Here is a 15,661-nt window from a genome sequence, read left to right on the forward strand (position 1 = left end):
CGCCCCTCCGCTGCCTGCACGTCGTGCAGAAAGCAGCAGCGACGGCCGTTGGGGGAAGAGAGTAAATAGAAGCCTCAAGATGGCTGACTCGCTGGGCTCCGCTCGCCTCGCCGGAGCCGCGGTAGCCCCCGCGGAAGCTGCCGCCAAGAGCCCGCTCGTCAAGCCGACCGAGGCGAAGGGAGCCCCCGACAACAACCGCTCTCAGCCTTCGCGGGATTTCCACCCGCCGCCGCCCAAGAAGGTCCGAGTCGAGGAGCGGAGCGCGAAACCCAGGAAACTCAGCAGGGACGGGGGAGTGGGAGGCAACGGCAGCGGCAGAGAGAAACTCCCGCAGCCCGCCAAGCAGCAGAGTTACGGCGGCAGCTCGTGGAGCTTCAGCCCGGCGAAGGCGAGCGGCGGCAGCCCCCCGGGGGTGGCCGCCGCCGCCGCCGCCGCCGGAGCCCAAACACCGACAAACACGCACAAAGTCTTCAAACAGAGCGACTTCTTCCTGCACAAGCCGCCGCCGTCCTCCAGACCCAAGAAGCCGAGCAGAGACAGGCAGCGGGAGAACGAGAGGGAGAAGGTCCCGAAGGGAGGCGGAGGAGAGGAGGAGGAAGAAGAGGAGGAGGAGGAGGAGGAGGAGAAGAAACACAAAGTGACGCTGACCTCCGCGCCCGGGAGCAACGTCCCACACAACAACAACAACAACAACAACAACAGCAGCGACACAGTGAATCACATTTCTGCGGCGAAGAGAGAAAATGGAGATGCCCCGTCGCCACCCAAAGGTACGCACCGCCGTGGCGTCTTTTCTCTTTTGAAACATGTACTTTGAACCGTGGACACACAAAGTTCCGTCTGTGTTCACGACGAGCAGAGCCCGGGGTGCGCGTCCTTGTTATCGCGACTCGGCTCGCGGGGGATTCGGACACTCGGGACGTGGACATGCGGCGCCCGGACTGTGCAGTCGGTCTGCCGGCCAGCTGGCCCTCGGACGGTCCCGATCGTTCGGGACTAGCTGCCGCTTCCTAAACGCTGTGCGAGCTCCCGCGTGATACTCGAAAGTGTGTGTGGGTGAGGGGGTGTTTACATCCCCCCGGTTGTAGTCGATGTTTCCGCGGGCTGCGTGTCTGCCCGCGCGTGAACTCCGCCGCGGTCGCGAGACGCGCTCGTCACATTGGAACCAGCTGCGCTCGCGCTGCTGCGGAATTGCGACGACGTCACGCGCCGCCGCTCAACCGTTCACACACGGTCGAGCGGCGCCCGAGTGCGACGTCTTCAAAACATCCTTTTGTCTCTGTCGCGTGAGCGCCAAACAATTGCGGCAAAAAAAAAAAAAAAAATCAGTTAGTTATTACGCTACACGAAGCGGGCTACACGCTGCTGTCACAACAACACGGCGGCCGCCCGCCATTATAGTGTGAGTGTTGTGGCGGCGGCGGAGCGCCACGCCCCCCTCTGTAACCCCCGGGCTGCGTGGGGGGAAACAGGCGCGGAGCTCCGCCAGGGGCTCGTTGTCGATGCTGCGAACATGCACGAGAGAAGGGAGCGATGCAGTCATTCTGCCAAACCTTTATCATAACGCTGTTACTACTGATTAGAGTATGGACACATTGTTGAGTCAATACGTATATGACCACAGATGTTGTTGTGGTTTTTATATGTGTATATATATATATATATATATATATATATATATATATATATGGGTCAGAGAAGAAAAATTAAAAAATCAACTCAGGTAGAACAGTTGATCAAATCGAATACCATTAAGTTTACTGTTATGCAACCTATAAGAACAAATCACATCTAGTCTACTGAAACTGTGTTCACATGTGTAAGGTTACACAATGTATGCAGAAGGTCAAATACAAATTTTAATGTCACATATATGCCATAAATAGTTCCTAACATGAACTGTATTAGATAAAAGGCTATTATATTAGCATAATCCTCATATTACAAAGTAAAGGGGGAGCTGTATATATGACATACATGTAGCTCAGTATTATTATACTCAACCACAACAGACATAATAGACATAAGCTCACTGATGAAATGATCAATACATTATGCCACGTCATTTTGTAAGATAAATTCCTGGTATTCGATCCTGGGGAGGAAATTATTATGTTTGTCACACTGTTTTATGAACCTGCTCTGGGTTAATTGATTTTTCTGTGTTCCTGTTTTTGTGGGTATATTTGTCACATCAAAGCAGTGTCTCAAACAGTGTCTGTGTGTGTGTGTAAATGGTATTTGTGCGTTGGTGTTTCGACATGAGCGCCGTGCGGAGTGTGTGTGTGAGTGCATGATGTCACCCTTTCCAGTTGGGTTGTTTAAGAGGTCATGACATGCTCTGAACGGCCACCGCAGTCGGCGGGAACACCAGAACGAGACGTGCTGCTGGCGAGTAGCCCCAACGCACGATCAGAGACACTGTCTGGCGAACCGTCTGTGCTGGTTGTCAGTTTTACTTTATTCAAGCCAATAGGTGACAGGCCATGTGTTTTTAGAGTTTTGAAAAGCACAATACTCAAAGGTTTAACAATAAAGGATTAATAAACTATTAGGTTTTTTTTTCATAGAGCAACCATAACAGTAAGAACCATTTAGTTTTGTTTGTTTTCTGGTGGAACCAGTATGTTTGCAGATTATGTTAATTCAAGAACTGTTAATCTTGTATGCAAGCTTGTTAGGAATAATTATTCATGGCTTCACTTCACACAATGAATCCCATTGTAACTTCAGAAATCAGCTTTCTCACTGAACAGTCATTAATTAGAATGTAGTGACATTAATATTTGCACTCCTTCAACGGTTCCATGTAGGTTCCTCTTGAGCAACAAACTGAGCCTCTTAGTGCCAGTGTGTATAGAGCTGCACGTTGGCCAGCAGCAGGAGGTGGTAATTATCCTGAGTAGCCTCAAATGTGAAGATGGGGAAGAATATGAACGTGGAGTGGAGTGTGAATGCACATTAATCACGAGAACAGTGTTTTTGCAGGATTAAAGTGCTCAGGTACCGAGCGGCGGGCCGACCCAGTGATTTGACAGGCTGCTTTAATGGCGCGGCAAGTTTGAGGCACAGTGCCGCGAAATGTCCTTGAGCTACAGAGTGAGTTCTGCCAGCTTCAGGGGCACTGCGGAGAAGCCAAACTGTGCTCTGACCTTCCTGGAGGGGAAGAATTTCCTACAGGGATCCAACGAGTATCACATCATCACAGTGATGTTGGCGGTTGGGTTTGCTGTAGGGGCGAGGCTGGAGTCAGTGGCCAGGGAGCAGAGTGACTCCAGGGTACATTTTGTACTGTAATAAGACACAGTGTCAACAAGTGGGCAAAGACAAGGAAAACTTAAAGTAGGAGACAAATTACTGCAAATATGGATTGGTGGATTGGATTTACAACTGGGTAGGTTTGTCTAGCGTTCAAGACATATTTTTGTTTTTTTCAGTGGTCACAAGTTTGACCCTCTCTGAGGCAAAGTGTACTGTTTGACCTGTACATTAGCTGCTTTCAGACATGCACTGGAGTTAATGTATGAAAACAGCTACTGAGTCGCCCAGTGGATTTACATGCAGTCTGACTTTATAATTATATGAAAAGTTGTACTCCCAATAATTTAAGCAATGAGCAGTTCAAATGGATAATCGTACTCCCATTTAAGACGAATGCAGAGGCATCATAACTCAGTCAATGAAGCTGGAATACTTGACAGTGTTTTAATCACCAACCTGTGTTTTGACTCAACACATGCACCACGTAAGTCTCAGATTAGGTGTCTTTTGCAGCTTTCACGATGCATCTGTGTCACAAGTAGCCGGACCCTGTCACGAAGGTGCTCGCAGCAACATGGAAAACATTAAGTCTCGTTACTGTGACTCATGTAAACTGTGACTCATGTAAACTGTGACTCATGTAAACGTCCAAATTGCTGTAATTGGGTTATTTGTGTGCATGTAAATGAACTGCGCAGACAGAATCCCTGACCAGTTCTGGGACGACTTCTCTGTGGCCGAGTGCGGCAGAGGAGAAAAGGGAGAGAAAGTGAAGCTTAGCTTCAATCAGCGCTCAATTAAGTTGCTGATTTACGAGACACTTCATTCTGGATGTACAGTAGCAGTTCAGCAAAATGGCAAAGACTTTATGAACCTTTTTGCTAAATCTTTTTGAGATCACCGCGGCTGGTGAAGCATGGCTTTTCCACTCCAGTGGGGCTTAACTGGCCTTTTTTTACGTCTGCAGGGTTTTGTTAAGGGGCCAGTCTACTTAGTCCCATAGCAACTCTGACCAAAACGATCTGAAAATCTCTTTCAACCTTCTGACTTTTCAGTTTATTCCGAAATCCAAAATAACTAGTGTGAAAGGTGCCCCAGGTGAGGGCCAAAAGAAAGTTAGTTTAGTCCAACCAAAAGAGGCGGTCTGGTCCAGAATCACGGTTTGGTTCGTATGGTATCGACTCGGACCAATTGCAGGAAGTTGAAACAATGAAAAATGAAGAGAATAAAAATGAGGCGTTTTATCACATGGGGAGAGTAGGAGACAAAATATGTAAGTGCAATTTTTGCGATTGCTTGCAATCCTCTCCTCCGATGACTGACGAGTATTTTCATTTGGGGCATTCAAACTAATGTTGAGTTCTGCGTCTGAAGTCGGTGATGCTGGCAGTAATACCATAATGACGAATTGATCACACGCCAACGTCAGACGTCCACAAACTAATCAATGTGAAGTGCGAGACCCAGCTCATGTAGGCGATGTTGACAGAACGTTCGTATGTCATACAAAAGTCTTTAGTGCGTTCCCTGAATTGCAATGTGAAACCAAAACTAACCGGAAGAAATGTAAACAATGGAACGAAGACACAGACATTAGTACAGGACTTTCAGGTGTGAAAACGGCCTCGGCCCTCCTTTGTCTGACCAGCCAGCTCCACGTGGAAGTGGTTGACATTACAATTACTTACATCTGGGGACTCCATCTTTTCGTCCCCCTCATCTCCACTTTAATATTCTGAGTTGCTGACGACGGGCTGAAGTGGTATATGATTAACAACAGAATGTTTTGAATTGTATGTAAGTATGCACATGCTCACCGTAGGCCCGATTGACTTTTACCTATTTTCTTTCATCCCAGTCTACCTCATACGCTTGTTAGTGTCTAGCATTTTGTTCAAGTGGCAGTGCTCCACACTCTGTGATGTCCAGTGTTGAGCTCACCCTGTTTAATCTCTGAAGCGTTCAGATTCTTCCACAGAGACAGAGTTTGAGTGAGTCAGTTTAATTACGGTATCTACACAACAAAGTCTGATGTCTCTCAATCAGTCACTCAGAGGCAGAGTAAAAATCCATGTTAAAAAGAGATTATGTGAATAATATGAAAGGACATTCATATTGAAACCTTTTCTAAAGTTCATTGTTTAAAGCATTTCCTTCATCCATTTTTTCTTTTAACCCGTGGTTTTGTTTTGGAGTCACAGTGGTCGGAGCCGATCCCAGCGTGCATTTTGTTCGGCGAGAGTCAGGGATCACCCTGGACAGGTCGTCAGTCTTATCACATTGCTAACACACATTTAATCCTGGCCAGGCGACAGCACTAGACACCATGCTGCCTGCCTCAGGTTTCCACAAGTTAGTACACATGCTAAAAAAAAGTTAATATCAAAGGCAGATGCAAACATCCAAATGTGGATACGCCATTGATTTTCTGAATTTTTGATTCTCCTCCACAACGCAAAAAAGTTAGTCAAAGTTTACAAACTGCCTGCCGCCGGCCCTCTATCTTTTCAAAGAGTTTCTTTCCTGTGATCATCCAGACAGTGAAAACCACCTGCTGTGCTCCCCCTTGAAACCTGCTGCAGCGGGAAAGTCACAAAACAAAATGAGAAAAGAGCAGATTCAGTTTCACTGAGGCCTTCCATTTCTGAGTCATTTACATCTTTGGTTGTGTGATGCATTCGCTTTACATAATTTTACAGACCAGTTTGAACTTGTGACCCTCCTCAAGCCATGGAATGGTTACTATTGCAGCACTATATTCCCATGAAGCTCAAAAATATTTTACTTTTCTTTATTTGAAGGGGAAGACCCTTCTCTCAAGCCGTGATAAATAAATCTGCCCGTTCTTCGTTGTGTTAAAGCTACACCAGCCACCTGGGTTAATTTACCTTTGATTGCCTCTGAATTTTGACTTTGTCAATGTGTTACTGCTCCGGCATGGTCTGACATGTTTTTTCAGATCTGGCAGTAGATCTGAGTAAAGTCTCCTTTTGTAGGCAGTTTCCTGTGGAGCTAAATTGATGTTTTGCAACGGGCTGTTTTTTCCCCCAACCAGGCTGCTGCTTGTAACCGTGTCTGGTAATTTTACAGCGTTTATTTTGCATAGTTCTTAAATGGTTAGTCAAGTCTTGGCATTCCTCCTCCTAACCACAGGGTATGAGGGGAATGACCACCTGCTTCAGCAGCAGAGAAAAATGAGCCTCTAAAATCCAAAATGCCATGGTATTTATTTATATACCATTGAAAGGAGTGTATCGTTGTAACTCTAATTTTCCTGCTGCTCCTTTTTTAAGCCTTTTTTTTTTTTTTTACTTTCAAAGCATTTCTTCCTTTGATCCGGCAAACATTGAGTCCAACCCCCCTGTGTTCACTTTCCCACTCCCCACATCCACAGGAGAGTGAACAGTCTGAAAACACAGCTTCCCTTTTTTAAAGATGGCTCCGACAGAGTTCAAAGAAAAAAAAGTTCTTTGGGAAGGAAAAGAAAGAAAGGGTAAAAAGAAAAGAAGGAATGTCGGGAAAAAATTAAGGTGTTTTTCTTATATTTCTTTATGGGGGAAATGAAAGGAAATAAGAATGAAAAGAGGTAAATAAATTCAAGGTCATTTCAATAAAGTAAAATTTATTTTAAGAGTAGAGGTTTTTCTCTTCGCTCAGCAGGAGGTGAGAAATGTTGATGTACAGATGTAAATGTGTGTTTATGTCCAGTTAGGTGTGCCAACAACTGAAGAGATGTGTGTGTGCGCGATGGTATATTTACATTTTAAACTGATGCTCTCACACACAGCAATTTGGAATGAGTGTTGCATTAGAGCGCACTCCAATTCCTCGATGTGTAATATAACCTCAGTACTCAAATGAATCTGTCAGGCGCAGAATCGCTGGTAGAGGAAATGAAATGAGAGAAAAGGGGATGGGGACTTTTAAGACGGGAGCGTAGTCGTGCTGGTCAGGGGCAGAACATGGGAGACTAGGGATGAGTTTGTGGGTAGAAACCTGAGACGTATCCGGAGGAGATGTAGGTTAGTGATTATGAATACAGTTGTAGTGACTGGTGTAGTCTTAAAGGGAATTGGAAGGTCATTATACTGCCGAAAGATCATGATCGATGAGACTAGAGGCTGGTGGAGACCTTTTTTTAGATCATGATAACGGAAAAGTTAAAGTGATGCTGAGGTGAAGCACCTGGCAAGAGATAAATCTGAAAGAGACCTCAGGCCTTTTTCTCTTTGCTTCCACAGAGCACTCCGCCAAGGACAAGGCAAAGGAGAGAGACCGAGAGGAGAGAGAGAAGAAGAAAGTCAAAGACCGAGAGCGGGAGAAGAAGAAGCACAAAGTGATGAACGAGATCAAGAGGGAGAACGGAGAAGTCAAGCAGCCAATTAAAGGTGAGTGGAAGCACACACACACTGTACGTGCATACCGAGTGACTTTTTTCACTATTGGTTAAACAATCTCCGTCCAGACGAGCGTTGTATCTCTGTCCATAAACGGGAAGCAGATTGTCTGCTCTGGTTGCTATGAGAAGATCCACCCCACGGCCACTGGTTATATCTGTCTCTCTTTTCTGTCACTCTCCATGACATACGGCTAGAAAAAAAGAAACGCCACGAGGATGATGTGATTAAATATTAATTTAAATGAGTTGTAGAAAGAAAATGGGGCAGATCTTCTAGAAACCAACTGAAAGCATTTATTGCATTTGCTGCAGTTAAAAACACAGATTTATAACTCACTTCAAGATAACCAATCATGGCCTACTTTCACAGGGCGCTGTACAGTAAATCACCAAAACGTGCAAGCAACATACAACAACCGTCCAGCGTCCCAGTGGGTGTTGGACAAAAGTCTATTACTGTGTGTGTGTGTGTGTGTGTGTGTGTGTGTGTGTGTGTGTGTGTGTGTGTGTGTGTGTGTGTGTGTGTGTGTGTGTGTGTGTGTGTGTGTGTGTGTGTGTGTGTGTGTGTGTGTGTGTGTGTGTGTGTGTGTGTGTGTGTGTGTGTGTGTGTTGCCACAAAAGACCCAGTATAGAGCAGGATCTGTGTGGTGAGTGTGACAGTGGTTGTAACCATTTTATTTCTTTCTTTGAGAATTTGATCCCTGGCATTAGGTTGACCTTTGCACCATGCTGCTCCCCAGACGGAGAAATTTTGGCTCAGGGGTTTATTTAGTTTGACCTTCTGACACTGTGTGTGTGCTGAATGGTACGTCTGCTGGCTCGGATTGTGACAGGGCAGACAGTCTGTCCTAGTCACAGACTAGGGCAACGGAGCCTATCCAATGTTTACAGTGCCACAGTTTCTCTGTTACTAGTCTCATTTACACAGACTTTAAAAACAATCCCTCTTTTTTCCCAGTCTTGCTTTTTTGCTGTTTCTCTCTTTCACTTTCTGTCTTCTGCCTTCCTCTGTTTTATCTCACTCCTTGTACTCAAACCAAAGTAAATGCGGGTGGAGGGGAGAGTCCGGACAACCAGATGATATGGAATCACAAGTAAAAAAGCACTAAAACAACAAAATCGGTTAAATGTAAATTCAGACACAAAAGGGACAAAAACAAATGAAGCTGTATCCTATAAGATAAGGGAAAATTATCAAAAGGCCGACTCACCTGTCGGCCGTTTTTCCAGCTCTACTGTATGCACTCGTCTGTCTTCTGCTGTGTACTTTTTATGGATGTGGGGGAGCGCTCCATTGTTAACCTCCTGACAGTAGTGAATTATTTGCAGAGCGCCGTGACGCAATCTCCGTCCCCGCTCTTTTTCTCTGTGTAATCTGATCTCAGCCACTGAACAGCAGCTCCACATTCGCCGGCAGCGACTTGTTTTCCCTTAAAAACATGACCTTTTCAGACGGACTTAACTGCACACTGACATACATACAGCTACGCTGCATTTATTTTGACTGATTTGATTTGTCTCGCCCAATGTTAGCTGGGATTGGCTCCAGCGACCCCCCGCGACCCTTAAATGGATAAAGCGGTAGACGATGAATGAATGAATGATTTGATTTGTTGTAAAAGCTCCAGTCAGACTTGCAGACTTGTCCCTGCGCTGGAATATCATGAGCCCACTGTGACATGTCAAAGTCTCGGCCGGGCTTTGGCCACGTTCCAAAAATCGGTGACTACAGATGAAAATTACAGATGGATTATTTTGCACTCTATTTCAGTCCTCCTGCCCAAAGCATGAGCGTAGAGTTAGGAAAACACTTGGCTTGGGAAAGACGTGTGTGTAAGTCTGCAGTCGTACTGTGAGAAATCCTTGTGTATAATCTTGTGTGTATTCAATAACAGACACTGTGGGATATTGAATCAGATTCGCAGAGAGCGGGGAGAGTTACAGCGATAAGCAAGCGAGCGAGCCATTTATTCACAGAATATTTGCATTTAATCACAGTGTTTGCAAATGTTTGGAGTAACAGGGCGATGGAGGGAAAGTTAGAAATTGAATCAGTGTGAGAGTGTAAAGTTTAGAACTCAACAGGGCTACAGAGAGAGAGGCAGCCAGAGTTAACATGCACAGGAAGTCAGAGAGCAGCAAACAGCTCTTCTGGCTTCTGCCTCGCTGCGTGTTTATTTGACCGGGAACTTATTTGACCTTCACTCATTAAATCATGACCACCTGCTAAATCAGATAGATAGAAATGCATAAAACTAATATGTTAAACACACATGCTGAGACTATGAACATATTTTCATACACAAGCTTCACAGTGAAAGTATTTCAACCACAAAAAGTAAAGGAAAGAAGACTTTTTTTTGCGTGAAGTAGCTTGAGGCACACAACATACTTGCACATGTTTGACTAACCTCTTGCTTGAAAATATTAGTCTGGTTGGATTGAATATTGAATATTACACATGTAGATTATTGACATTTGAAAGGAAGTTTAAAGTTGCTTTTTGTTGCTCTCGGAAACAAGAATCATTTTCAGTATCTACATTTTCAGTTTGTAAGTGCAAGGTCGTAAAATTGCAAACCGGGAACAATCTCTTTCCGTATTGCATATCACCAATGTAATATTCAGCTGTGCGTGTGTGTGTGTGTGTGTGTGTGTGAGAAGTGGGGGATGGCGGTGACTTGTGGGTTAAAGAGCTTGTGGATTAGTATCTTGGGCATTGTGCTGCACATGCCTCTCTCTCTCTCTCTCTGTATCTCTCTCCGTGTTTTTCATCGTGTCTCATGTTGCATTGAACGTGTGCGGGGTACAAACAAGACGGAAGGTAGGTGTGTGTGTGTGTGTGTGTGTGTGTGTGTGTGTTATGCCGAGGCAGCACCACCTCTATCAAACTGATGCGCGCGCGGTGCACACACACACACACACGTACATAAGTCCACGTAGTCCGAGTAACACAACCACTGCGATAGAATGAATCACAAACATGTTTGCAGATCAACACACTCTCTCTGATGTACACACACAGTAGCACTGTGTAAAAATTGCATGTTCCGCTTTGTTCCTGCCCTCGGCTTTTAAGAGGTGGACTTCCATGCGCAGAATTATATCTGTTTCGAATATGTCACTTGAAAGCTTGTTTCCTGGCTTAGTCATATCTGCTATGTCCAGGGATTCCATTGCAGGGCTCTTTCAATTTATTTTGTGCAAGCACCACAGGAGACGGACACCATCTGGGAAAAGCTGTGACTCATCTGTCCACATTTGCTTAAAATAGTTAGGACTCATGCTCGTTTTGTTAATTAATTTGTTAATGTTATTAATAAAAAAAACTGTGAATAGTATTAATAAAACATTTTGGGTGAAAATATTGTATTTTATTGTACATTGTTTCTTATAACATGGCTTGGAGCATAATTAGCACCTTTTTTGCAGTTTTGTCAGTTTTCCTCTTCATTTTATTTTACTGGAAGTTCATCTTCATACAAATAAGCACCAGAGCACGAGAAAAATCCTAAAAGAAGAAAAGTCCTCTCCTGTAATATGTCTCTTCTCTGTACATAATGAAATCCTTCCTTGTCTTTCTCTCTCTGTGTCACTGTCCAGATGAAAAAGAGCAAGCCAAGATCAACGCAGAGGAGCTGCAAATAAAAAAAGTGAAGAAGAAAAAGAAGAAGAAACACAAAGAGGGGGAGAAGCACAAACGAGTTAAGATGTACCACCGCTCCAGCCAAACCATTTGTGCCGGCCTGCTCCTCCCGCCTCCATCCTCCTCTTCCTCAGCCCCAGATCACACACACAACTCCTCCCTGTCTCCGTTCAAGACGCCGCTACCGGTTTACTCCTCGCCCAACAACAAAACTTTACATATGCCCTCCTCTCCTCCCCTCGCCTCAAAAGCCCTCTTCAACTCCTCTCTTCACAATACTCCCAACTCTCCGTCGTCCTCCATCAAGACGCCGCTCCCTTCCCTGACCAAACCACCACGACAGTGCACCTATCCCGGCGTGGCCGGTCTAAAGTTCGCCCCGTACATCCACATAGAGAACCAGCCCAACGGAGGGGCGCTGGTGGCCCACGCCTACACTTCACAGCTCTCCTCTCTTTCAATGGGCGAGAGGCAGAGGTTTGCCCAAGAGTTTGTCACCTTGGCGTTCAGCGAGGACTCGTCCCAGGTACGGCAGCGATATCGATCAGATCAGATTTTTCTTCTCCAAAAGTTAAACCTAAACCTTATTTAAATTGCTTTACATTACCATGTGTTCCAGGCAGCTCATTATGTCATGGGAATTGTCCACGGGGACGCCAGCTACCTGCCCGATTTCTTGGATTACTTCTCCACCAAGTTCCCATCGGCTCCAGTCAAAATGGAGATACTGGCAAAGAAGGACATAGAAACTACAACTATGGCTAATTTCTACACTCAGGTTAGTCGGACACAATCCCTCACAAAGAGGAACATTGATCAGACCAGCGGTGGGGAACCTTTACCTATCAAGGGGCCATTTCCATTTTTATATCATCCTTCAAAGGCCTTAATAAATTATTAAACACATACATGACACTAACCTCTGAAATGTGATCTGGAACTGCTTCTCTTTGAGGCCAGGCTCGTTTTCCAGGTTTGGGCCAGTCAGTCTCGAGCCAGCCGAGTCTTTACAACAATGTGTTTTTGAAAAGAACTGTTCGCAGCAGCTGGTTGTCAGAAATGATGATGCAGACATCACTGGTTGTCTCCTCAGAATGGAAAAATCCACAGGTTTGTGGATCTCGAGCAGAGAGAGATTGTGGTAGCGTTGGGCTCGTTGTTGCTTTGCAGCTCAATGATTTCCCGTTGTAGGTTGACAGGCAAATCAGCTGGTTCCTTCGTAAATGGCTTCATAAATATGTTCACTTCCCCTCTGTTCACTTTTCATGTCGTTCTGTCTTTGATGATGAAAATGATTTCACATTTCAGAAGCACTGACAATGTGGTTGGGACCAAAGGGGAACTTGGTAATGTCCACCATGAAGGCCAAATCACAGCCATTTTCTATCACTGAGCTCCAGGTTTTCTCTGTCCTTTCCCTTCATCTCCATGAATGAGACTTCTTCCCTCGGTACAATAAGCGAGAGGATGAAAAGCTGTAAGTGCAGTTACAGGCTGTAAGAGATGACTGCAGTCAGACAGGTGGCAGGCTCACAGCAAGTCAGATTACTGAGTCAAAGACCAACACAAAAGGTGTTTTTTCTTCTCTTCCTTTCATAAAAAAAAAAAAAAAGCACCAGCGCAGCAGCCGGTGTAGTTAGATGCCCCTCGGCACACTACATGGCCTTTTGAGGACAACTGGAAAAACAGGAAATATGTGTGTGCGGGCGGTGTGTGTCTGGATAGTCTCCTCTGCGCACGGGGACACAGCGAGACCTCTTCATTGCGTCTTGTCCCATGTGTGTGGTTCACTAATGAAAAGCCTTTTGTTGCCTCAAACCTCCTGAGTGGCTTTGTATTGAGATAGTGCCTGCTCTTTTTCAATGTGAGTGCGCGGGCTATGCTGGCTACCACACTTGTGTGTGGGGGTGTGGGTGTGTGGTACTACGGGGGGAGAGCAGTTTATGCTCTTATCGGACTCCTTCTGACTATTTTTTCTTCTCATAATGAAATATTCATGATATTATTCTTTCTAATATATAGTCTATTTTGCCTCCACATTGATTTCTGCATGATTCGGAATAAATTGAATTAGTTAATTAAAGGTCAAAAATTGCTGTCTAACCCCCGTGTCCCAGGCTGTCCCTTTAAGAGTAGTGTTCCTTGCAGAGCTAACGTCATTGTCCACTGGTCTTGTTAATTTTTTTCCCCTCCTCGCTTTCAGCAGTGACCTTGGGAAGTAGACATACAGTCCACGCACGCACGCACGCACGCACGCACGCACGCACGCACGCACACACACACACACACACACACATACAGAGATTAATCGTTTACCATGCACATTTTATGTTTCTCTAGTGTGTGTTAATTTTCATTGTGTGTGTGTGTGTGTGTGTGTGTGTGTGTGTGTGTGTGTGTGTGTGTGTGTGTGTGTGTGTGTGTGTGTGTGTGTGTGTGTGTGTGTGTGTGTGTGTGTGTGTGTGTGTGTGTGTGTGTGTGTGTGTGTGTGTGTGTGTGTGTGTGTGTGTGTGTGTGTGAGATGATCAAAACGTCAGTGTTTGGTATGTGTCGGTTATTTGTATTCAGCACCTGACTGAAGGCATCTTCGGTGCTGGTAAGGATTATGGGAGATTACAGGATTCCATTTTCCCAGGGCAAGTACAGCCCGACAGACAATGTACAGTGTGATGATTAAAGTTGTGTTGCACTGTTCACACTCAAAGATGTGTAAGCGTATTTACGAAAATATGTAAATATATGTATAGAGGCACGACTGGAAAAAGGAATATGGTCTATGATCATTTAATGGATAACTGTAGAAAACTGGTCAATTTAATCTTGACTGTTTATTACTGCCGTTATAATTTACCTTATTATAATAATTAGACTGTGTAATGCAACGTAATATTGTGTGTCATTGACGTACCGACTTTTATCAAACAAACATTATTTTAATCTAAGATCTGAAAATGAAATCTGTTTATGAGAATGCAAAGATAGAGGAAAATAAGTAAATAATTAGAATATCCTATTTATATTTGCTAGTATGCTTAAAACTCTTGAAAAAAACATGCAAGTGAATTCATGCATAAAACACTAGGATAATACCACCTTAAACATTCTATTGATAGATGTGAATACCCAAAATGAAAAATCTGAGAATAAATTAAGTACACATGCAACATGCAACTAGCATGCCGATTTTATGAAGGACAACATGTCGTGCATTAATCAAAAAGACTGAAGCAAACACTTTATATATTATGGGAATTCCCTTTGGGACTTTCTGGTTCTCTCTGTTTGACAAAAACACAAGTTTCATTTACATTAGATGATTTGCTGTGGAGGTCTCAGATCATAATCAAGATAATTGTTTGCAGACTTCATCTAATATCTGTAGCTGCATCTTACTGCACTTTGACACAACAACCTGGAGGCAGCATTTTTGACTTGGCCACAGACCATCTCCACCATTGTTGACAAATCAGACCCAGACTTTGATGTTGCGCCCGTCTCGCATTTCAGCTTCAGAAGCCGCGGTGGAGCGGTGAGCCAGTCCCGGTGACAACTCTGTGTATCAAGGAACAAAGCAGGTGGAACACAACAATTTCTTTACAAAAAAAGTGTTTGTGCGTTCACATGCCTGTTTGTGTCTGAGCCAGGGTAGAGATTATGTAAGAGAAGTGTGTGCAATTGTGTTTGAGGTACCAGTCAGCAGCCTGAAGCTTCGTTGTGACGCAGGCACAGTAATAGACTAAAAGACTTAGCACTACACTGACTGACTGGACATAATGATCTAGAAACACACATTGAGAAGAGAGGAAGAAGCGGACAGACGCGCGGATGTCAGGAAGAGGTCAGAGAGCAGCGAGAAGATATAAACTCGGTCGGAGAGGGTGAGAGATGAGTCGGCAGGACAACGGAAAAGTTGTCATAGAATTAACAAGTGGGTGAACCAGAGACAGAAAGGAGAGCAAGGCTTGATCTAATAGACTTCCCACCAGGGACTTGAGTATCATCAGGGAAGGAGGCAGAGGAGGAGGAGGAAGAGGTGGAGGTGGAGCGGCTGACAGACGGGAGAAAAACAAGATGATCTGCAAGTGAAAAGTGGAAGGGGAGTCAGATGATCTGTTTAAAATATACTACTTTTAGCCAAGGAAAGAGGCAGCTGGGGAGAGATGGCAGTAATGATAATTATATATAATTATGTGGGTTTTTTAATCTTAGGAATTTGCAGACAAGGAATACCAAATGAGATGCAGTAAATTTAGATAATGTCACCGGGGTCTTTTTCTTCTGTGTGCAGAATTCTAATTGTTTTTGTCCCGCTGTATGTCTGTGATGTGGCTTATGATGAAGTTAAGCAGCGAAAG

General features: G+C 44.6%; 1 protein-coding gene across 1 annotated transcript in view; it reads left to right on the top strand.

Moving 5' to 3' along the window:
• The window catches only part of LOC118318513 (lysine-specific demethylase RSBN1L-like), a 28,041-nt gene continuing 12,380 nt past the window's right edge, over positions 1–15,661 (top strand). The window contains exons 1-4 of the mRNA XM_035648253.2: positions 1–770; positions 7,503–7,649; positions 11,264–11,832; positions 11,926–12,084. Of these exons, the coding sequence (XP_035504146.2) occupies positions 80–770; positions 7,503–7,649; positions 11,264–11,832; positions 11,926–12,084 (1,566 nt within the window). The 5' untranslated portion in view covers positions 1–79. The remainder of the gene's footprint in view (positions 771–7,502; positions 7,650–11,263; positions 11,833–11,925; positions 12,085–15,661) is intronic.

This window comes from Scophthalmus maximus, chromosome 12, assembly GCF_022379125.1.
Source record: "Scophthalmus maximus strain ysfricsl-2021 chromosome 12, ASM2237912v1, whole genome shotgun sequence".
NCBI classification, from domain to species: Eukaryota; Metazoa; Chordata; class Actinopteri; order Pleuronectiformes; family Scophthalmidae; genus Scophthalmus; species Scophthalmus maximus.